The sequence below is a fragment of the Myotis daubentonii genome, chromosome 5 (assembly GCF_963259705.1).
Source record: "Myotis daubentonii chromosome 5, mMyoDau2.1, whole genome shotgun sequence".
NCBI classification, from domain to species: domain Eukaryota; kingdom Metazoa; phylum Chordata; class Mammalia; order Chiroptera; family Vespertilionidae; genus Myotis; species Myotis daubentonii.
This window is the reverse complement of record NC_081844.1, coordinates 50,528,262-50,552,382: the sequence shown is the minus strand read 5'-3', so window position 1 is coordinate 50,552,382 and position 24,121 is coordinate 50,528,262. Positions and strand designations below refer to the sequence as shown.

The following is a 24,121-nucleotide window of genomic DNA, read 5'->3' as shown; positions in this document are numbered from 1 at the left end:
ACCAGGCCTTTATCCTATATAGTAAAAGGGTAATATGCCTCCCAGCACCAGGATCAGCAGAGCCACGAGGCCTCGCGGCACTGTGATCAGCGTGACAGGGGGCAGTGCCCAAACCCCCTGATTGCCCTGCGGCTCTATGTGTGACAGGGGGTGGGGCCACAACCTCCCTATCCGCCCTGCTCTGTTTGTGACAGGGGAAGGCGCCCCAACCCCCTGATCAGCCCTGCTCTGTGCCTGATAGGGGGGAGCTCCCCAACCCCCTGTTGGCCCTGTGGCTCTGTGTGTGACAGGGTGCGGCGCCCCAACCACCTGATCGGCCCTACCCTGAGCGTGACTGAGGGTGGCATCGCAACCTCCTGATCCACCCTGCTCTGTGCATGACAGCAGGCGGCGCCCCAACTCCCCAATCAGCCCTGCTCTGAGCCCGACCAGGGGCTGCACCTAGGGATTGGGCCTGCCCTCTGCCACCCAGGAGCAGGCCTAAGCCAGCAGGTCGTTATCTCCCAAGGGGTCCCAGACTGCAAGAGGGCACAGGCCGGGCTGAGGGACCCCCCCTTCCCCCCGAGTGCACAAATTTTTGTGCACCGGGCCTCTATTATATATATATATTTTAAAAAACACACACGCAAAAATTTCCTTTTGTCCTCATGCTAGCGATTGTAATTACTAACTTTGTCAGAGTGACGTGTCATTCATCAATAGACAGTCTTTCTTTAGAAATGTATACATCAAGGGCATGTTTTTCTACAGCTTTTTTACAGATGGAAGGGAGATTTCCATAGCATGATTTTTATATTCTTTGTTTCCTAGCCAACACAGTTTTTTGGGCTAAGTACAATTAAGCTTTTATTCATTTTAATTAGCAAGAATAGCAAGGTTTTTCATTAAATTGGATATTTGGGCATGATATATTTGTTTTTAAGAGAATTCAGTGTTTTCAGATAATTATATATAGCACAAAATTTAATGATAAATGTGACAGTTACAAGTAAGTGTCCTCACTAATTTTTCTTTAACTCTAGCAAATATGAGTTTAATAATCCCAATAGTCCTAGTTTATATTTACACAGTGCTTTACTATTGGAAATATACCTTCTCAAAGTTTGTTGTCTTTGTTTCTATGCTCTTCTGTAAGGCCTTTAGACCCATTTTGCGAATTCAACAATCCAGGGCCAAAGAAGATAAATGATTTTCTTATGGTCCATAGTCATATAGCTCCAATTCTGATCTAAGTGTCGTAACCACAAGCCCCACAGTTTTTTCACCAATCCTACTTGACTGAATTCATTCAGTTCCTTTATGTTCCAGGTACTATACTGTCTAGGAAATATAAACATCAAATGTTTTGCAGCTCTTTTGATCACACACACACACACACACTTTCCTTTAATATAATATATATTCTTTGATGAGTAAGACTAACATTGCCATTATTATTTCTTTACATTTTTAATTTGACATTTTACCAAAATCAGACTATAAAAAAAACAAGTAAAAGTATACCACATAAAGGTTTTTTTAAAAGGCTAGAATATCCCCAAGGGCCTATCTGCTCCCTTCAATCCCAACATAATGAGGGACTGAAAGTAGTGGTTGTGAATAGATCAGTGTGTTAATAACCAATATTAGATGAGCATATTTTTGCTCATCAGAAATATATATGTAAATATATAAACATATATAGAAGTTCTATATACTTGTTTTTAAAAAATGAAATTGCCCTCTACACATTGTTCTTTAACTCCTTTTTACCTTCATAATATATGGTGGATGGATATTACCACTTGCCAATAGGTAAACATGTAACTTTATATTTGCACTATAATTTTTAGCATTATAATATCATATCCATATATAATCCTATCTAATAATAGACAGACATGGTAATTAACCATAACTTCCCTACCCTTCCCATTGGCTAATCAGGGCGATAGCAAATTAACTGCCAACTAAGATGGTGGTTAACCGCCAACAAAGATGGCGGCTAATTTGCATACTGCAGGCAGGATGGGACAGCGCCGTCCTGCCTGCCCCGCCACCATCGGGCCTGCTATCTGTGACCCGGGTGGCGGGCGACCCATGTGCAACCCGACCCAGAGCTGGCGGGTGTGACCGCAGCGATCCACCACCGGCCAAGCCCCCAACTGGCCCCCCCGCGGCAGATCGGGGCTGGTGGGGCGACTGCAGCGGTCTGCCAGCACTCACACCCCCAACTGGCCCTCCCGCAGAAGATCTGGCACTGGATCCGGGCCTGCCGTGTCTTGGGATAGGTGGACGGGGTGGGCGGGGCAGGCGGCAGCGTGATCCGAGCTGCTGTCCACCCCAGCGCGGGATCTGGGTCTGCCATGTCTTGGGTGGGTGGCCAGGGCGGGCAGGGTGAGCAGCAGCAGAATCTGAGCAGCCGCTCACCCCAGCACAGGATCCGGGCCTGCCATGTCTTGGGCGTCCTGGGCGGGCAGGGCTAGCGGCAGCATGATCCGTGAGAGGGCACAGGTTGGGCTGAGGGAGCCCCCTTCCCTGCCAGTGCACAAATTTTTGTGCACAGGCCTTCTAGTCTATATAATAAAAGCCTAAGCAACCTTTATGGTGGAACGACTGGAACAACCAGTCACTATGATGCGCACTAACCACCAGGAGCAGACACTCAATGCAGGAGCTGCCCCCTGGTGGTCAGTGCACTCCCACAGGGGTAACAGCCACTCAGCCAGAAGCCGGGCTAGGGCTGGCAAGTGCAGCAGCAGCAGTGGGAACCTCTCCCACCTCTATGGCAGCCCTAAGAAGCAGCAAGCCAAGCAGTAAGGAGCCTGCTGCAAAGGAGCAGCAAGTCAAGTGGTAAGGAGAGAGCAGGCAGGCAGTAAGGAGCGAGGGATCCCAGATTGCAAGATGGATGTCCGCTGAGGGGTCCCAGACTGCGAGAGGGTGCAGTCCAGGCCGCGGGACACCCCCCGCCCCACACACACACACACACACATGCATGAATTTCATGCACTGGGCCTCTAGTTTACATAAACAGGCATCCAACAGGTTCTTATGCCCTTCTGCTTTTCAAGGGCTTTTTTCCTTATCTCCTTCCTCCTCTTTTTTTAAAAAATATATCTTTATTGATTTCAGAGAGAAAGGGAGAGGGAGAGAAAGATAGAAACATCAGTGATGAAAGAGAATCATTGATCGGCTGCCTCCGGCATGCCCCCTGTTGGGGATCAATCCCACAACCTGGGCACGTGCCCCTCCAGGATCAAACCCAGGACTCTCAGTCCCTAGGCCGACGCTCCATCCACTGAGCCAAACCGGCCAGGGCAAAAACCTCTATTTATATTATAGAAATTGAACTTTATCAGTCTTCTGTTGTACTTTTTCTAACTCTATTGTTGTTTATTCACTTTAATTTTTGTATTTTTTAAAAAGAATATAATTAATGATTACTTATAGCTTCTGGTTCCTGTGTTAGTTATATATAGACTACTTAAAATAATTTTTATGTTTTATTTTTCACATTTCAGACTATTCAATCTGGAGTCTATGATTGTACACACTATGTGATAAGGGTTGACTTTTTCTTACATGTGGATAGCCAGTTGTCCAGAAGCATTTACTATATTAACTATCCTTTCAATATTGACTGGAAATAATAGTTTTGTTAAGTATGAATTTTTTATATCTATTTCTGGATTTTCATTTTCTTACTATGGATTTCACTGACCTTTTGGTTAATTCTTATGCCAATACTATATTGACTTAATCACAGTGACTTTTAAGATGGGCAATGCTTCGCATAAGAGGATGTCCTTTTTATCATTGTTTTCTGGAATATTCTAAGGCATTTCTTTTTCTATGTATGTTCTTTAAGATCCTTCTGTCTCCTTTCTACTTCAGAAAGGAAGAAATAAGCCTCATTGGAGACTTCATTGGAACTACCTTCTACTTATATGTCAATTTGTAGAGGATTTATATCTTCCCATCAAAGAGTGGTGCTTTCATTTGTTCAGATCATGATTTATACTTCTCAGTAAGATTTTATAGTTTATATTTTAATAAGACTTTATGATTTCCTTGTGAAATGTGTTCCTAAATGTTTTTTGTTTGTTTTTATTATTACATTTCTGGATATTTATTGCTAGAAGAGAGAAAGCAATTGATTTTGCAGTATTTCCATTAGGATAGACTAAACTGTTATAATAAATCCAAAAAATGTGATGGCTTGAAAGAAATACAAGTTTATCTCTCTCTCTCATGACAGTTTAGAGAGTATGTTCCAAATTGTCAGAGGGCTCTTCACAATGTGGTCATTCAAGGACTCAAGAGAATTCAGCTCTACTAACCTATTAAGTGGCTTCCTGGCTTGCTCTGATACTCACCATCTTAGCACAGAGTAATACAAAAAGTGTGGAAGAAATTTTAGATTTATGGGGCAGGCAGGAAACTGATGATTGCTGGCTCTGTTCACATCTCACTGGAGGGAATTGAGTCATAGGCAACCTGTCACTGGAAATATAATGTAACTAGAAAGATGTCTACCCAGTTACTATTTTGTCAGTACAGGAGAAGGGAGAAGGGATTTTAGAAAACTTGATAGACTCTGTCATAATATAATTATCCTGTATCTAGTCCTTAATTGTGGTAGTTTTCTTTTTTAATTAGAGACTCTTGGAATTTCCATAACAACATATTATCAATGAAAGAAGATTGTTTTATTGCTTCTTTTTAAATATTTTTTCTACAAAATAATTCTTTTTCTTATTATCCTATTTGCTAGAAACTCTAAAACAGGTTGAGTAATAATAGCAAGAACAAGCATTCCTAATAGAATTTCTTTAATTAACATAACCTAGTATTTTACCATTTAGAATATTTGTAATGGTTTTAGAATATTGTCTTTATCACTTTAAGAAGTTTCCTTCAATTCTTATTTCACTTAGAGCTTACATTCTAACAAGACTGCTGAGGTTTGTCAAATATCTTTTTGGCATTTAATTATAAGATTATAGTTTGCCCTTTCAATGTATCTAAAGAATTATGTTGACAGAATTCCTGATAAGAAAATGACTGGAATAAGTCAGACTTATTCTATTCCCAGTGCACATTTTGAATAAACTTCTGGTGTAGCAAAGATATATAAGCTACTATTTAGATAAAAGCAAATATTTTTAAAGATTTTTTTTGTATCTGTTATCTCAAATAAGACTAAAGCATAATTTTATTTTAATTTTTATTTCTTGTTGTGTACTTTATTAATACATTGGAAGTTTCATTTATGCAAGATTAAAAATATGAATTAGGAAAATGTATGTTTCTATGGTCAAGAATAGTATAAATAAAATTGGAACTATTCTTTAGAAGTAAGATGCAGCTCAGTTATGAAATCATCATGCCCTTATCTTTTTAGGGCATACAGACTTTCATTGAGTTTTCCAATCTCTTCTTTATTGTCTATCAAGTTTTCCCCTTTATGTTGAATAAATTCTGGTAACTTTGATTTTGCCAGACTATGACTCATTTCCTCCAGGTTTTCAAATTTGTTGCAATAGCACTACATGTAGCTTTTATAATCTGTTTTTCTGATCCCTTCTGTGTCTTCAGTTCTGTATCCTTTCTCATTTCTTATATAATGTTGCTCTCTCTTTTCCTTAATAAACGTTATAAGAAGTTCATCTATTTTGTAATTATATTAGAAAGACCTGCTATAAAAAAAGTATTTCTTTATCCTTCCTATTTAGCTTTTATATTTTATAACTTTCACTATATTATTTTATTTTGAACTGTGTTCTTTAATAACAAAGCCATTTACATTTGTAAATGCTTATCTGGCCCTGGCCAGTTTGGCTCAGTGGATAGAGCTTTGGCCTGCGGACTAAAGTGTCCTGGGTTCAATTCCAGTCAAGGGCATATGCCTGAGTTGCGGGCTCGATCCCCAGTAGGGGGTGTGCAGGAGGCAGCCAATCAATGATTCCCTCTCATCATTTATATTTCTATCTCTCTCTCTCCTTCCCTTCCTCTCTGAAGTCAATAAAAATATATTTTAAATAAATAAAATAAATGCTTACCTGGATACAGCTTTTGTGGTGTTCCAAAGGTGTTAGTGTGCTGTTTTCTAGAGTGTCTGGCTATGATTTCCCAGAGAGTCTTCATTTTGTTAGAAGAAGCATTATCTAAAGATTTGGTAATTAATTTTCAGATGACAAAGATTCATTAGTCACATTTTACCTTGGCCGGCATTGCTCAGTGGTTAGAGCGTAGGCTTGCTCACCAGAGAGTTGTGGGTTTGATTCCATGTCAAGGGCAGGTACCTAGGTTGCAGGTTTGATCCCTGGCCCTGGTTGGGGTACCTGTGGAAGGCAACCAATCTCTCCTCTCTCTCTCTGAAAATCAATGGAAAAAATATCCTCAGGTGAGGATTAAGAACAACAACAAAAGATTAGTCACATTTAAATTTGTATTTCTAATTTTATTTGCTCAATATCAAGAGAAGTGCCTTATAAAATTCCTACTTAAATATTTTAAGGTATTATTTGAGGTCAAATAATTCTTAAATGTTTCATAAACATTAAAAAGAGTATGTTTCAGTTAATGGACATGGGATTTTTATATATCTATTAGTTAAGTTTTTATTGCATTAGTCATTTTTTGCTATGTTCTTGTTTATTTTTTGTTTATGTTTCATTGTTTTCAGAGACTTTCTTCTATTATAAGCTTTAGTTACCCTAGCAAAAATAGTCTGTTTTCTATTTAGAATTCTTCAAGTCACCCTCCAAATTATCTCACTCTTTTTTTTCCTTCCAATACTCTTGACTTTTAGCCTGCGGGGAGGCAGGGGGGAAGAGTGGAATATACTGCAGAATAGCATCATAACAGTGGTCTGTGTGAGACTGTCTTATTCCAGTTTCTTCACTCCAGAATAGTTAGTTTTTCCTTCAGTTTACATATAAAACCTGCTACAAGCTTCCTTACTGCCCTCTTCTGATCAATGCTATAAAATATAGAGTATTCCTATGTAGAAACAAAGCCAGTCATATTGTGTCTTCTCTAACACAGACCATTTCCTTTAAAGGGACTATGCCACTTTCCTTAGATCATGACATTTATAATATATTAAAACAATTTAGTAATGATTTTTTATTTGGTAATCATTGTATTTCTTGCTGTTAATAAAAATCCAACCACGCTTAATTGAGATGAAATTTTAAAATATTATTTATTATCAATAATAATCACAAAAAACTGACACTCTCAGATACAATCATATCAAACCAAATTCTGAAACCTCTTACACATATTAAAAAGCAATTATAAAACCAAGTCTCTCCATCTGCATATTATAAATGATCTGCTAGCCTCAGACTTTCCATGCAGACTTGTTAGAACTTTTTGGCTCCAACTTTTATTGACCTACAAGGTCACTATAATTTGGGTCCCAGTAAGTGATGTCAGAATCTGAGACAGCTTCTGTTTCATCTAAGGTAAAGTATTTAAACTGATCATAATGAGGTATGACAACTGTATTTGACTAATCTACAAAGAAGAATATGTCATTGCAATAGTAATGGCACAAACCACACAATTAATAAATAGAAAATTGGACAGATAGCTTTGGAAGTTTTCCAAGAGATAAAGTGCTCCTGGCTCTTTGCTTCAAAGGCAAGGCAGACCAAACCTCTTTAACTCCCTTGGGTAGAGAAAATTTTGATTTTCTGTTCTTAAATTTTATATATCAAAATCTAATCCACAATAGAGGCAGAATTACAGAACTGAGGAACTCAAATGTTTATATGAAAATTATGAGTCTCGTAATCTGTGATGATCATCATAAAATTTTTAAAAATAAATAATTTTTATTGATTTCAGAGAGGAAGGGAGAAAGATAGAAACATCAATGATGAGAGAAAATCATTGATCAATTGCCTTTTGCATGCCCCATACTGAGGATTGGGCCTGCAACCTGGGCATGTGCCCTGATCGGATTTGAACCGTGACCTCCTGGTTCATAGGTCAACACTCAACCACAGGCCACACTGGCCGGGCTGTCATGAAATTTGAGGGCACTCTTTTGGTGTTTTCTCTGCCTGTAAACAATAATGGAAATATTATAACCTTGCAATCTATAAAATGGTTTCAGTTATAACTTGCTTGATTCTTACAACAGTCTCTGCTTCATAGTGAGGGAAATTTAACTCCTGAAATGTCAAACAATACATTCCTGCTAGAGCTAGTACACTCCCACAGGTCTAATTGCAAGTCAGTCGCTTGCTTACTCTTGTCACTGCCAACATGGCAAACAGTGCACCTCTGTTCCTATATGGTAACTGGAATAGAGACAATAGGGAATGAAGCCATGGCAACAAATTTAACCTTTGCGTGAGCTCAGTCATTTCTTTCAATGCCTCACCTAGTTTTAGGAGAAAATGGAACCAACGGATTTCACATTAAAGATCCCTTGAAGAACTAAATAATCAATCAGGTGCTTTCTCCCCATTAGATTGGGGAATGCTGGGGAAGAGTATGGAATTATCTCCTAATTATAATCCTGTGCTGAACTCATTCAGTTGTGGAGGGAGCCTTACCCTCCTTGTTCTATCTGAAAACAGCACCACAAAGTCCTATTTGGTTGAAAAATTAGGTCATCTGATGCCAAATTACATTTCCTACAGCACTTCTTGTTTCCTGCTGAAGCACCTTTCAATTCTAGTTCCTCAATCACGTCCTCAAATACCATTTTCATATAGAAAACATAACAAAACACTGGACAACGAAACTGTTCCCCAAGCCTATTAATATTGTGTGGCCGGTTTACCTCTGTCCCATTGTGTCAAAATCCTGAATTTCACCGAGAAGGAAAGATGGATTGCTTTTGTTTTCTAGTCTCTAGAAGAGGAGTTGAGATGTCAGTTGAAAAGTACCTCTCTCCATCACCAGGGGAAGCTAATCAAGGAAAAATGTCTGTGGGTAGTAGATACATTAATCTCCCCCTGGATCACGGGGCTGTTATGAGGTGTAACTAATCGTATCGTTGGGACTCATCTCGCTCTGTAATAACATGCTCCACAGTGACATGAGTGGTTGCAGGAGATGGATGTTGCATGTAAAGGAAAAAGTACTGTTCAGCTGGAATATCTATCTGCAAACCTGTGCCTGATGCTGTGACAGTCTGCAGTGAATGCAGCTACTGTGTTTCCACAATGACACGTTTGCCATATCCTGTCATCAGCATGTTTCTGAAACTGTCTCAAGCCATCATCATGGGGCGATTTCTGATCCGAAGGTTGTTATAACAACTACGTTCTCAAAAATGACCTCTGTCAAGGTGTCTGCTCAAGTCCACTTTTGTGCTGAGTCCAGATGCTCAGAAAATTTCTATTTAAGAGAATCCTAAAGTATTTCAGTGACAAGGTTAATTCAGATCTTTCACAACTTCTGATTTCCAGAACAAGTTCTTCCCATATTTTCTGGGCGGAAGAAGAGCACTGTGATCTCTTGCTACGTGTTAAGTGCCAGTCACTTATCCACCAGCAGGTAATTGGTGGAGTGGAAAGCACCAGAATGGACCGGTCAGAAGGCCTCACTGGCACCGACTCCATGACTGGCAGGAACAGAATGTTTCTGGGTTTCCAAGGAAGGGTTGACACTCTTTAAGGTTCCTTCCTCCTTTAAAATTGTATGACTTTTTTTAAAGTTATTTATTCAAAACCTTTTTTTATGCTGCTTGTCTATGAAATTAGAAAATCTTTAAAAGGCAAACATTGAGGTAATTTTTAACTTAATTTTGCATTTTAAATTTTAAAATAATTTTTAAAGTATTTTTAATTTAAACAATTAAATATTTTTATGTGAAAAGTATATTTTAGATTATTTTATTTCAAAGGGAAAATAACAGGAAAACCAATAAAGTACATGTTAGAAGGAGGGGTCAGATGTATGCAATATTTACCAACACTGAGACCCAGAATTTACTCAGAATTTCCTGGTAGCAAAAGCAAAAGGGAAAGTAATGGGCTGTATTTCTACTGTCTAATTTTATTTCAAAGGAACTGCATACGTTTTTTCTAGAGAAATAAGCATTTTCTGGAAATAAATACTTCTTGACTGATCTATACCCTGGTGTCAATGGAAACATTTTGAAAAGGGACACTGATACATGCTAGAGACACACTATTTAGTAAGAAATAAGCCATCCTGTATAAGCAGTTTGTACATCTATCAGACCAACACCAAGAGCGTTTACACATATGCCTTTGCTATGCTTTTCCTTTTCTCCGTGGTGAAGACTATTGCCGTATGTTTAATCAATGACTCTAATTTTATTTTTCAGAATGAAAAATCCCCAGGACGATCTGCAAGTCGATCGAGTAATATCTCAAAAGTAGGTGAACTTTATTTTCTTACTTGTTTATTGACGTCCATATTTATAATGTTTTACCTATAATTGTTATCAGTGAACAATACACGAATATGACTTGTGAATGGTTTTAACTATTTCAAGCTTTTACTGTGTTAAAAGGCATGATTTTACACAACAAAATGAGGTAAGCTATTTTTTTTCCTCTTCAGTGCTGTATGCAAAAGATCATTTGCTACTTTCAGAGTGTCATACAAAGTATGTCTTTTCCCTCATGTTTCAAGCATCATAGAGCTGCCACATACCCACGTTGAAACTATATCAACATTCATGGTACGATTTCCATGAATTCAACATTTCAGGAGTTTGGGTTCAATGATGCTAGAACTTAACTATTCTTGTCACCAGGGCAGGTTTTATAAATTAATTTAAGACATTATTTTGATCATATTTACTTTAGAGTCAACAGATGAAAAAAAATATATACCCCCTAGATTTATCTATAAATCCGACCAAGACACAAGAGTGTTGAAAACATTTTGGCATGGGAGAGATACTATAGATTTTTATTTTGCCCCTGAAACAAAAATTAAGAGCTATTTTCTAAAATGAGGCACTATGCGATGTGTAGGTTTGCTGCTTTGGGAAGTGAAAAGTCATTTGGAGCCATTTGTCAAATTGGAAATTTATGACTTCCAAAAATAAAGTTCAGACAGAGATGGATTTACCATGAATAAAACTTTTATTACAGGACCCCTCACTTGCTAGCAGCCTTGAACTTAATTTTGTATATGTAATTTTTATGTTTTGCCTTCAAGAGGGACCCCAAAATAGTAATAAACTTTAGGCACCATGGAACCTAAACCTACTTCCAATTTAAGGACATTTTTTAAATTTTGGGTTGTTTTTGGCAACAAAGGACTTTATTACCCATTGAAAAATAGCAGTAGCCAGACTATCAGCTATTTTCTTGAGCTGGTTTCCCAAGATCAGTTCTTCTGAGACAATGCCAAGATGGTGAAGTGACACCTGCAAGCATACTGAGTTGATTGTGGAGGAGGGGGGGCAGAATCCTGAGTGTAGGAATCCCTAATATTTTTAATAGGCAGTAAGCATGCCTGTCCATTGCTCGATAGGGAGATTATATCTCTACTAGAGGCCCAGTGCATGACATTTGTGCACTGGGGCAGGGGGAAGTTCCTGTGCCCTTTAGCAGTCCGGAGCCCTCAGGCAGGGAGTGGGCCTAAGTCAGTTGGACGTCCTTAATGCTGCCTTGGAGGCAGACCACTGTGCTCGCCAGCCATCAGCCCAGCTTCTGGCTGAGTGGCGTTCCTCCTGTTGGAGCGAACTGACCACCAGGGGGAAGCTCCTGCATTGAGCGTCTGCCCCTGGGTGGTCAGTGCGCATCATAGCAACCAGTCGTTCCTCCATTCAGTTGATTTGCATATTACCCTTTTATTATATAGGATGCTGCAATGCTAGCCACTATACAAACATCCTTAAAAAGATATCTCAGAACAAAAGCAATCAATGGTTCTTCTTGTAAGAGATGTAAGAGACACATGGAGAATTGGAGCTCACTACATGGTACTGAACATGTCTGTTATACTCAAATCTAGGTACCTTCATAGATATTTGAGAGGCCATGTGGCTTAGGGGTTAAGAGTACTAACTCTGGAGAGAGAGGATCTGAGTGCAAGTTGCTGCTTACTTGGACTTTTTACTTATGTAACCCTGAGACCATCACTTAGCCTTCCTAAGGCACAGTTGCCTCCAGTATGACTTGAGAATGGTATCAGTCACCTGAATGAGTTTTTAAGTGGTTGTAAATTAAAACAATATCTTTGAAATGTCTATTATCTTAGTCATGCTGTGAAGAGCCTAGCCCACAGCTACAGAACATTTCTATCTTCTGAACTTGAATGTTAATGTTGACCTAGCAACATGAAAACAGTCCTGACAACTCCTTCCTCACACCAATTATTGTTTCCTTATCCAGGGGTGAAATTATATCTGCATTTCCAAACTGCAGTTTGAGTTTGACATAGTGCAGCTGGTTTATAACATTTTAGACTTTTAATTTGTTCTGTAAGAAGTAAAAAAATAAAAATGTCAGGAGTACAGTTTCCTTTCTGTGAGTTCTTCCAGGCTCTGCTGTGTATTAATTGTGTCATTGCGTGCGAGGCAATTAATGATAAAAGTGCATGCTATTCAGAGAGAAATGAAAAGCTCTCTTCTTAAACAGTCACTCTAATTGTACAATAGCAAAAATCAACTATCTCACACCTGTAGGGATAAAAAGATTTCAGTGTGCATATCTATTTTTTCTTTAAACCAATATAACTTCCCTTTTATTTGTGTTCAGAATAGTCACAAATGCTAAATACATTGTCGCTACTTTTTTATGAATCACTAAATGATAAATTGTTCAATAAAACCATATAACTTACCAAGTCTGAAATGAGAAAATCTAGCAATATTGTAGCCCTTTTATTTTAAAGTGGGGGAGAGGAAAACATTAAAATGGAACAAGAATATTTTTTCTCTAATTTTGTCAAAATAATATTTTATGTAAAAATATATTTTTATGTGAAACAAAAGACTGTGAGTCTTTCAAGGATGTGATAATCATTATAACAGAGTAATTAAGAGCATATTTTCCAGAGTAACTGCTCAGGAGGGTGAACTTCCTTAGTAACTTTGTCTGTAAAAGACCAATATATAGCAGTATCTACCTCTTGAAGTGATGCTTAGAACACTGGCCCTGTGTATTAGCTATTCTTATTATGGGGCTCATAATATTTATATCTCAGTAACAGTAAGTGCTCAGTGAGTCTTTTTGTAAGCAAATAAATTTGAGACACGTGTTATAATATATGTATTGTGTTCTGAGTGGAATAAGAATAATTGAGACTTGATAGGATTAAAATGTCAGTGATCTGACAGAATTTTATTGAACAAAATTGCATAGTCCTGCTTTCTTAAAAAGTACATATATAAAAATATTATATATAAACATATATATAGTAAATTATCTGAGGTCAGTAGCAATATTATTCATAATGGTATCCCTTATCTTTTATCAAGTTTGTTCCATCCCCTATTCTTTGATATGGGAAAATCATAGTTAATATAGGGGACTCCATTCAGAATGGGATAGCAGAAATGCCCTCCGCCCTGTTGAGTTTTTTTCCCTACCTATTTTTTGCTGTTCCTTCTTGAATCAGCAGACCTTCTAATCACCAGTACTTGTGGAATGTCTCCCATCCGGCAGGAATCTTATTCCATACTGATGGAATTGATGGAGTAAGAAAAAAATCTTCCAAGTCCTCAGTGATCTTACAGTAAAGGAATTAAAATATAACTATATATATATATATATATATATATATATATATATATATATATATGTATATATATATATATCTTAACTGTATGACTTCCTATGCAGAAAATATGACAGAGCAGCCTAAGACTCTTAATTTTAGAAGAAGACCTCCTGCAGGTTGGTCCTTAGCTGGCATCTGAGAACTTGGCGTTCAGAAATAGAGAACCATCTTAATTGAAAAAATGGTTCACTGTGCCTAAACAATGCAAACTATGTGATTTGTCCTAAATACCTGCTTTCCTAGAAGAGTCTAGAATTTGTAGGTACCTACATGACCAAACCCCAATAAAAACTTTAGTCATTGAGCCTCCAGTGAGTTTACCTGGTAGATATCACAGTTCACATTGTCACAATTCATTGCTGCAGGAATTAAGTGCATCCTGTACAACTCCACTGGGGGTAAACTTTTGGAAGGTTGGAAATTTCTCTTGGTTTCCTCTGGACTTCACCCCATATGCTTTTTCCCTTTGCGGATTTTCCTTTGTACCCTTTCATAGTTATAAGTCATAGCTCAGTGTATGACTATAAGGTCAATCCTATGAGCTGTCCTAGAAAATCACTGAACCTGGGCAGGGTCATGGGAACCCCTGGGGTATTAGTCAAAATAGTAGAGACAGAAGGCTAGGGGAGTTCAGAGAATGATCACTTCCATTTGGTGAAGACAGGATAACAACAGAGAAAGTGTCTTGAAAGAGTGGTTTATAAACAGGGACTTGAAGATTGGATGCGACTTGCTCAGCCTGCATGGCTCAGTGGTTGAGCATCAACCTATGAATCAGGAGGTCACGGTTCAATTCCAGGTCAGGGCACATGCCTGAGTTGTGGACTTGATCCCCGGTGTGAGGCATGCACCAGGGCATGCAACTCATCATTGATGTTTCTATCTCTTCCTCCCTCTCTGAAATTTGTTAAAAATATATTTAAAAAAAAAAAAAAGAATGGATGTGACTTGATCTGGGAAAGTACATTTAAAGGGATATAAGTACAAGGCATGTAAGCTAGAAAGTATGGGCTACAAGGAGAAAGGTACCTTGTAGGGGCTTTCGACATGGAACTTTGATAAAAGGATGCATTCTCTTTAATCTAGTTATACAAGTGTTCTCTGGTTTGGAAACATAGAGATAGATAAGAACCATCAAGAGCCTTGAGACTTTTTTTAGTAAACATATATGAAGCTGAACATTGTTTTTGCTATTCAGGTCTGTGTAAACATGATCGTGCTGTTGTGAATATGAAATATCCAAGCATGGGATAAATAACGAAGTTGAATTGTTAGTGAACATTGAAAATTTTCTCCTTAGCCTTTCCCCTGAAACGTTTTACCATACATTATTCAACTACAATTATACTTGAGTTTCATAGTCATGCCAACTTTTAATTTTGTATTAGTTTATATTTCTAGGTTTCTTTAGGACATATAAAGCAGACTGTGGATCTTGTTTTGTTTTTCGTTTTCTTATTCTGATAAGATTTGTGTGCCTTGGATAAGTTAAAGTTGACTCAAAGCTACAGAGAAGCTAAATAGAGTTAAAACAAAACAATGAATGTGCAATTGTCAAAATAACTTCAGTGTGAACATGGCAGCATTCATTTGTCCATCACTTACTAGTACTTTTTTTCTTTTTGAAAAGCTGCTTTTGATATTAGTTCTTGTTGCTTTTTAACACACATATATAACTCACAAATAGGTTCCTCAAGATGCAAAATTAGCCAAATTTGGACTTTCTTTTATTTCTTCTTGGTTGAGGGATCATTACATTCAACTAGCAACACTATATTATGTATTTCACAAGAAAAACCTTTCAAAAGCAAACTGTCAAAAAGGAAAGAAAGCCTTGTACTTTCTATTCAAATCAACATCCAGAATTTTCTTTTCAATAAAGCACTTTATGCTTTTTCTTCTATGTAGGAAGCAGCTCACAAAATTTAATCTACTTATGAAAAGAAATTCAAAAAGCCACTATCTTAACAAAATGATATTTCATCTAGTTTTTATCATTTTCTATTGTATTCCCAGGCTGCATTTACTTGACAGAGGTTCAATTAAATTATTCAGTTGATCTAGAAATACTTCGTATAAAGTTAAGGTAAAGATAATGCATAGTGTATAAAATATTATTTCTAAAGCTTTCTCTTCTCATCTTTGTACCCTAGTTTATTGGGTAATAAACTAGGGTACACAGGGTATAGTGAATACAATTTATTCAACCAACGTTTTTGTAAGGTTGTACTATGGAGAAGGCATTATATGAACCATAGCATTTTAAGTAGATGGCTTTCTTGGATCAAATACATACTTTGATTTTACTTCTGTAAATTTTCATTTCTTCACATTTTGCCAGACTTGCCTTTAAGATTCCAAATACTTTCCAACAAGATCAAGGTGAAAGCGTTCCCCAAATGTGAAATGTACTGGGAATTCTTTCGACTTAACCTGAGCCAAGCATTTGCATCCCTGAACAGGTGTTTAATGTACTGATTTATTGAGAGATCCATCTTGGTTTGCTTATACAAGGGACCTATAAATCAGCCATGCCCTCAGACTACATGCCTTTAGAGGGTAAATTTGATAGGTTGATGAAATAAAATGGGCTGGAGAGCTAGGAAACAACTAAAAATAAGGTGGACTAATTTGAGAACTTTCGTAGAGCCTAAGTCCTGAGACCAAAGCTGAAAAAGAGTATAAATTCAGTTGATTTAGTAAAGTTGTTGGGGGAAGATTAAGAAAGCCTGGGACTTCTTATATCCTGAGGTGTGTTTTTTTCTTTATATACACTCAGTCCCTGAGTGATCTCATCTAGCCTCATGATTTTATATAGTATCACAGGCCCTCAAATAGATATCTCCAGCCCATATTTCTGCCAGGAATTTCAGACTCAAATATCCTACTCAAAATTTTCACATAAATGTGTAACGGGTATCTGTCTTAGGTCAGATCCTGAGATGAGAAAATTTTTGCAGTGATTTACTATGGGAGTATTTCCGGTGAGAGACACAGGGCAGGGAAGAAAAGGAATCCTGCAAGGAGACTCTACAGTCTAACATGTACTTGAAGTTTTCCCCACTTTGAGGCATGGAAACAGGACGTGCGTCCTCCTGTACCAGTCATTCACTGCCTCAGGATCACATAAAGAGAGGACAATTTCCAGTATTCTGACTCTCTTCACATGCAGGTAAAGCTATCTAAGAAGCCAAGGGAAGTTTTCCCAAGAGAATCATAGTTGCAGGGCTTTAGAAACAAAAGTGCTCAGAAGCTGAGGGAGCCACCTATGGAAATGCTGAAAAGGGCCAGGCTGGGTCTTGGTGGGACATCAGCAGCATCCACTGTCACCCACTCATTGCACCACTCAGATCCATATGAACTCATTACATCCTGTCATGGACACTTACAGATGAGGACTGGTCACAATTTCTGAGAAAAACCTTGAAAGACATGAGTTAATAGAATGAGTTCTTGCTATTATAGCTGCCAAAGCTATAGGTGGTTCGTCATCTCCTTCTGCCACCCATTTTATACACTGAGTGGCCAGATTATTATGACCACCTAACATTTGTAGAAAAATTAGCTGTAATTTCGCGCTGAAGTTGCCAGAGGGCCAGATCATTATAAACGTCTGAATATCACAACATACCTAAGTATCGTTGCTGATCAAGTTTATCCTATTATGTTGATGGCATATCCCAATGGAGATGGCTTCTTCCAACAAGACAATGCACCATGCCATGGTGTTCGTATTGTGCAGGAGTGGTCTCAAGAACATGAGGGAAACTTTACCTTGCTTAGGTGGCCCCTGCAATCACCAAATCTCAATCCAATTGAGCATTTGTGGGATGAAGTTAAAAGAGCCATCAGGCAGCTGGTTCCACAACCATCAAATCTCACAGAACTGGACAGTGCTACTCATCAGGCATAGTGTCAGATTCCTTGCATCACCTTTCAACATCTCATGGAGTCAATGCCAAGAAAAATCGCTGCAGTATTGAAGGCAAAAGGTGGCCCAACGAAGTACTGATGGGGTGGTCATAATAACCTGGCCACTCAGTGTATATCCCTCATGCTTGATTATGAGTTCTGTTACACTAGATGGCTTGCTGGTGAAGTGTGTCTGACTTTCAATTCTGATCACCTGGCTCTTAACAGAGTGTGGTTGTAATCAACCATTGAATAAACAAGGAAATGCTGCAATAGATAGATCCCCCAAGTTTTCAAATATTTTCTGCGTCCTCATTATGGAGCAGTAACCTCACCTTCTCATAATGGGCAAGTATAATCGTTTAGTCAATTGCTGCTCTGCCTACCAACCAATAAAACTGATGTTATCGAGTTCATGAGAGAAGGTCCAGTGTATGGCCAACTGATGTCCACGGTCAGGCCTTCAGTCTTTCTGGAGCCAAGTAGCATGGCCAGAACTGCTTTCCAAACTCTGAAGAGAACTCTGCTGAAATATTATGACCTTGAACACTAGGATTTTCACTGCAATGCTCTTTTTGGGACTTGCATTCTTATTTACCGTGGTAACTCATGGTATTTGCCACTTATTATGGCTCTTGCATCAAGGCTGCATGTACTGCAGCTGAAATTGCTGCAGAAACTTCTCTCTTTCCAGGTCCCATTCAAAACGAGTGATCTGAGAAAAGGTCTAAGTATTATTCCAAAGTTTGGTTTTGGCTGCCTCTAAAACCCAGAGTCACACCAACCACTCTGGGTCTTTCTTAATAGTAAAATGAAATGCAGAGTTTGTCCTAAGCTCTGAAGGGAATGTCTTGATAAGCAACACATGGAACCCCTGAAAACTTTACTGACTTGATCAGTTCCAGAATGTTTGTAGACTGTTTCTCCTGTCCTTGGAGCACACTCATCCTCACAAGGCATTCTGATTATTGGCACTCAGTTCTCAACACACTGACTTCTTGCTGTTTCTTAAATACACGCATGTGCCTCAGGCAATTTGCCCTCCAGGCTCCTGCTACCCACAGGGCTCATTCCCCAGATATCTGCCAGATTGGTTTCCTTGATTTTCCCCCCATTCCTTCTTAGATACCACCTTATCAGTGAAGACCTATCTCTTTTTTTTGCTGTATTTTTCTTTAAGTATTTTATTATGATCTGCAAGTTATGTATTACTTGTTTAAGTTCTATGAGAGCAAGACCTTTATTTCTTCGTTCAATACTGCTTTCTCAGCACATAGAAAAGTGACTGATAAGTAGTATACACTCAGTAAACATGTATTGGATGAATAGAGTCTGTTTTGTTTTGTTAGCTTTAGAACATATGTTCTTAAAAGGAATCTGTGGGTGTGTAGAATAGTGTTCCTTGGATCAGACCAGTCTATGAACTTGTTGTTACCAATACACACAAGATAGAAAGTGTAAGTGTTTATAATAGGATAGAGGCCCAGTGCACAAAATTGTGCATGGGCGGGGTCACTAGCGGCTGCTGGCTGCCAGCCGGGGCCTCCCTTCCCCAGCTGCCAGCTGCCAGCTGTCAGCTGGAGCCTTCCTTTGTTCTGTGCCACCTCCTGGTGGTCAGCGCACATCATAGCAATCGATTGAACTCCCAGTCGGTCGAACTCCCAAGGGGACACTTTGTAATACATATATATATATATATATATATATATATATATATATATATATATATATATATTTGCCTCTCCCAGATGCCCAGTACCAGTCACCTACTCTCAGCTTCTCTTAATGTTTTCAGATAATTCATCAGCTGCCTCCTTCTCCAGAGAATTGTCATAAGTCAAGTGGTGGCCTTTCACACTGGATGTATAACAAATGAGGATTTTTTTGTATATTACACTTTAACACCCACTAAAGAGCATCTATTGCAGAAGAAACACCAAGTAATCAGATGGAAAGGGTCACTTCCTTTCACACTAGATGCATAACAAATGAGGATTTTTTTGTATATTACACTTTAACACCCACTAAAGAGCATCTATGGCAGAAGAAACACCAAGTAATCAGATGGAAAGGGTCACTTATCCAGTGGATTTCAGCCAGCCGCTGTCCCATAGATGGAGTGGCCATGGTGGCAGAGAAGGAGGCCATGCATAGGCAGCGGTACTGTCGTCTCCTCCTCATGAAGGGTGACCTAGCTGCCTCCACTGCTTGGCTTGTCAGAAGCAAGGCTTTTGTTGAGCTGCCATTACCCTTCTCCCACTTGGGACCATTTATCAAGAAGGCCAACCAGCCACTTAATGGCAACTTGATTGCATCCGATACCTTCCAGTTTGGGTTTGCCTCTCATGTAGGCCAGGACTGGAGTGAAGTAAGTGAAGCACTAGGCACCAAAAACTCAGCAATAAGGTAAATGTGCAATAGTTTGTCATGCAATACAAATGTCGTGCAAAAATTCCATGATAAATAAAATGTCAAAATTTTAAAGGAAAACAGGATCCCAGTTGCAGCCAGAGGCCAGAGGAAAAATCTGTATTACTGATGTTCTATTTATTTTACATTTTTTATGTTTGTTTTATCATGGGATTTTTTGCATTTGGTTTCTACAAAAATACTGCTTTAAAATATTTTTATCTTGATTTCTGAGTTTTTGGTGCCCTCCCCCCCTCACATAATGTTCCTGAGGTGATTGCCTGACCCCCTCACCTTAGTCCTGGCCCTGTGCTTCATGTGACCGCTGAGAACTGATGGTTCAATCTACTAATATAGGGTTCTGCCTAACGTCACCTCAGACCCAGGGACTCATTTATAGCAAAAGGTTTGGCAATGGATGTATGGCATGGGATCCATGCCTCTTAGCAGGTGCCCATCAGCCAGATGCTGCCATCAAATACAGCAATTACATGCCCTTTCGAAGATGTATCAATCAGAGATATCAGCTTAGAAAAGACATCCTGGGAGAATGAGACAACAGTCCTACAAAATGCAGTGTTTTTAAACCAACAGCCACTAAGTGGTGCTTTGCCTCTTATGGGTAGAATAGTTGGTTGGGTCTAGGAGATAAGGGATAGAAATAGGAGTCGCCTGGCTCACCCTACTCCCAGTGGGGAATTTGTGCTTCCCACATGCATTATGTTAGGCTCCATGGGTTTACAAGTCCTGGTTCACAGAGGGGACCCTTTCACCTGAGGACATAGAGTCCCACTCAACTTAGAGCTCGCTTGGCTAGTAGCCCAGTGAAGAAATCTGTTCCCGTTCTAGCAGGAACAATTAACCCTCATCCCCACCAGAGAGTTCTGATACCTTATGGCAACTTGGAGAACTAGATTTGCTCCGCAAGTGACCCACTAGGGCATCTCTTTCCCTTGCACTGCTGTGGCTGTACATGGGCGAGTATAGCAACAATGGCCTGACAAGAGCTTGGTAACCAGGGACTCAGTTCCTTCAGGCAAGTCACCTGGATCAGTAGAAGGACTGTGCAGTGAGGGAGATGATGAACAACAGGTATGACCTCCAGGCCAAATGCAGCAACGGGAGCTGTATTTCATTCCACTTATCCTCCTCTTGTTTTTCCAAAAATCATAACCACTCAGATTCCTGGAGAAGCTCTGTTGAGGTGGAGTGAACCTGATGTGAGTCACAAGTGGACCTAGGTGGTCCAAGGAGTCATCTAGAGTGGATACTGTTGTTTCCCCTCCCAGATCCCTGCTGCAGGCCAGTGCCCCAGCACCCAGCTGCTGAGGGTGTTGGTTGATAATACATAGCTCACAGCTGCTCACTCTCCAAAGACCTGCCTTTGGCCACACAGGAACTCTCTCATCCAGGAGGCTATACACTCCCTTACTCCCAGAAGGTCAATGGTACTTGACAGAATGGGGGCACTGATCCCTTGCCTCAAACTGGGATTAATACTTCGTGTCATTTTTGTGCCAGAGCTTCCCTATAGGATCAGCTGAAGCTAATGTCCAAATAAGACAACGTTCTGAGTAGATGTACTAGTATAGCTCTGTCTCTATAACTTCTTTGCTCTTTCCACTTATAAAAGCTGGGCCCTAGCAAATCAGTTGGACAATTTTTTTCTTCCTCTTTTTAAAAATTATTTGGTTAAATTTATTGGGTGGCATTCCTTAATAAAATGATATAGGTTTCAAGTGTACAATTCTAAAACACATCATCTGTACATTGTATTATGTGTTCACCACCCAAAATTAAACCTCCTTCCATCAACATTTATCTCCCCTTTCCCCACTTCTACCCTTCCACCTCTCTTTTTCTCTGGTAATCACCATTATTGTCTGTGTCTATGAGCTTCTTGTTTCAGGCTCTACATCTAGGGAATCTGGCCTAAGCAGTTTAGAAAATTTTATAGCAATTTTACATTCTTACAAAATCTAATCACAAGCTATTTTTAAATTATATATTTTCAGAAAATTAGTCCATAAAGGATTGGAATGAAAGAAAGAGAAAGAGAACTGGTCCTTCATCACTGATAATTTGAGAAGCACTGCTCTGGAGCATACAATATGTTTTTAGAAGATGCATATTTTGAAATTGTCTAGAGTGCTTAGAAGATCCATGGGGGAGGGGACCCTGAAATAGTTGCACATTCTTTTGAATATATGTGTGTGTGTGTGTGTGTGTGTGTATTCATGTCTTTTGGAAGGAAGAATACTTGTTTTTCATCAAATGAAAAATTTACAAAGAGAATTACATCACATAGTAGTTTTGGAGAAATACAAATAAAGAGTAAATCTTTTGAATGATGATGATGAGCTTTGTTTGGCTATAACTGGATCAATCTTCCCTATTTTTGTAAAACAAAATACAACAGCATCTACAATTTTTCCCTCATACATCAAATAGAGTACCTACTTATTGTATGCAAAAATTATTTTAGGTGCTAGAGATTCAAAGCTGTCAGAGCTACTAAAATCACTGCCATCATGAAATGTATATTCTAGGATTATTGCACAGTCGTTGGATTGTTATCTTTAGCTGAAAAGTGTTTCGGGCTTGGGGATTTTTGTTTGTTTGTTTTCACATTTCTATCTAGGACAGGCCTCCGTAACTCTCCTGGATCCCAAGAACTAAGAAAAGCCATACGTTTGGGAAGCTTTGGGTATAGCTACAGGTCAGCTAGAGCATTTTTGCTAAATGCTTTCCGCTAAAGCATTTTGAGGATCTAGGATTACTAGTGCTGGAGGCAGACTTGGAAAGCTGTTGATCTGACCACTGGTTGAGGTGGCCTCTGTGGCCACAATCAAAGCCTTTGGTCCAAAGGTGATAAAGGAGAACACCCTGCATGGACCATGATTCAGATACTGTAGTGGTAGCCAGCTTTTGTTTACCAATTAAATTATGTCTGAGGCCTCACACGTATTCTGGCAAGCAATAGCTACAGCAGGCTTTGAAATATATTCTCTCCTTTGTCCTGTAATATGGTCCTTAAATGATATAATCTTTATTTAATTATGATTTCCTTCAATATTAGTACCATGTTTAATTTGCTCAGCCTTCAGAGAAGAGGAAGAGTTGGAGGTACTTTTTAAAATGTACTTTAACATGACCAACACTTGGATGGTTTGGTGGGGAAAGGGATTCACCTCTAAAGCATGAAATTTTGGTTTCATGATTTCCAAGGGCTGTTTTTAAATTCCACTTTTAAGTATTGCCAGTGATTAAATCTCTGAACATCTGCTAAGAAGCTGGGATCAATAACATTTTATCTCATCCAGCACTTAGTAGATGGATATAGTCTTCTTTCAGTGTTTAACCAGATTGCATTCTATTGCCTCTGAACATCCCTTCAAAAGAGGATGACTCTCTTTGTGGAAAGTCCAGAATCAAAATAATTTTAGTTGAAAACAATTAGTTGTTAAGAAAGACTTTTTGTGGAGGTGAAATTCAGAAACAAAGCTGTAGATTGACTCATGAATCAGACACATGGAGCATGGGATTACTGTTGGCATCTGTGCCTGTGTCTCCTTAGCCGAAGAACTCTGGCTGTCACCAGGAGTGTAGACAGCTGAGATCTTCTGACCCAATGTCCAGCCAAGTACAGGCTCCTAAAGAACTCAGAAAATAGGTCATGCCAACTACTCAGTGGGAGAGAGCAGGGGAAAAGAGTGCCAAGAGATTAAGCAAGACTGGCAGTGGCTCATTTGGCATATATCAAATAGATTTCCTATATCAAATGAACCAGTTCATTTTAACTTAAATTCTGCAATTGGACTTGCAATATTTTTAAGTTCCCTTTATTTCCTATAATATATATTAGTAGATTTGTGAAATGAATTTAGGATCTTGTGTCTTTTAAACCTGTCTAATGATGTGAACAGTTTTCACCTATTTTACTGATGATTCTGGAAGTCTTTCTGCAAGAGCATGGGTCCTTCAGGTGAAGATGAAAAAATTTGTTTTAGGACATATATAGAAAAATATTCTATACAGGTGAATTTTCATTAGGAGTAGCTGGTTATTTTCTCTACAACAGTAC

The 24,121-nt window shown here is 38.8% G+C and overlaps 1 protein-coding gene across 1 annotated transcript in view; it reads left to right on the top strand.

Moving 5' to 3' along the window:
• MARCHF1 (membrane associated ring-CH-type finger 1) overlaps positions 1-24,121 on the top strand; it is a 369,429-nt gene that overhangs the window by 229,369 nt on the left and 115,939 nt on the right. Inside the window, 1 exon segment of the mRNA XM_059697760.1 lies at positions 10,301-10,351. Coding sequence (XP_059553743.1) covers positions 10,301-10,351 — 51 coding nt within the window.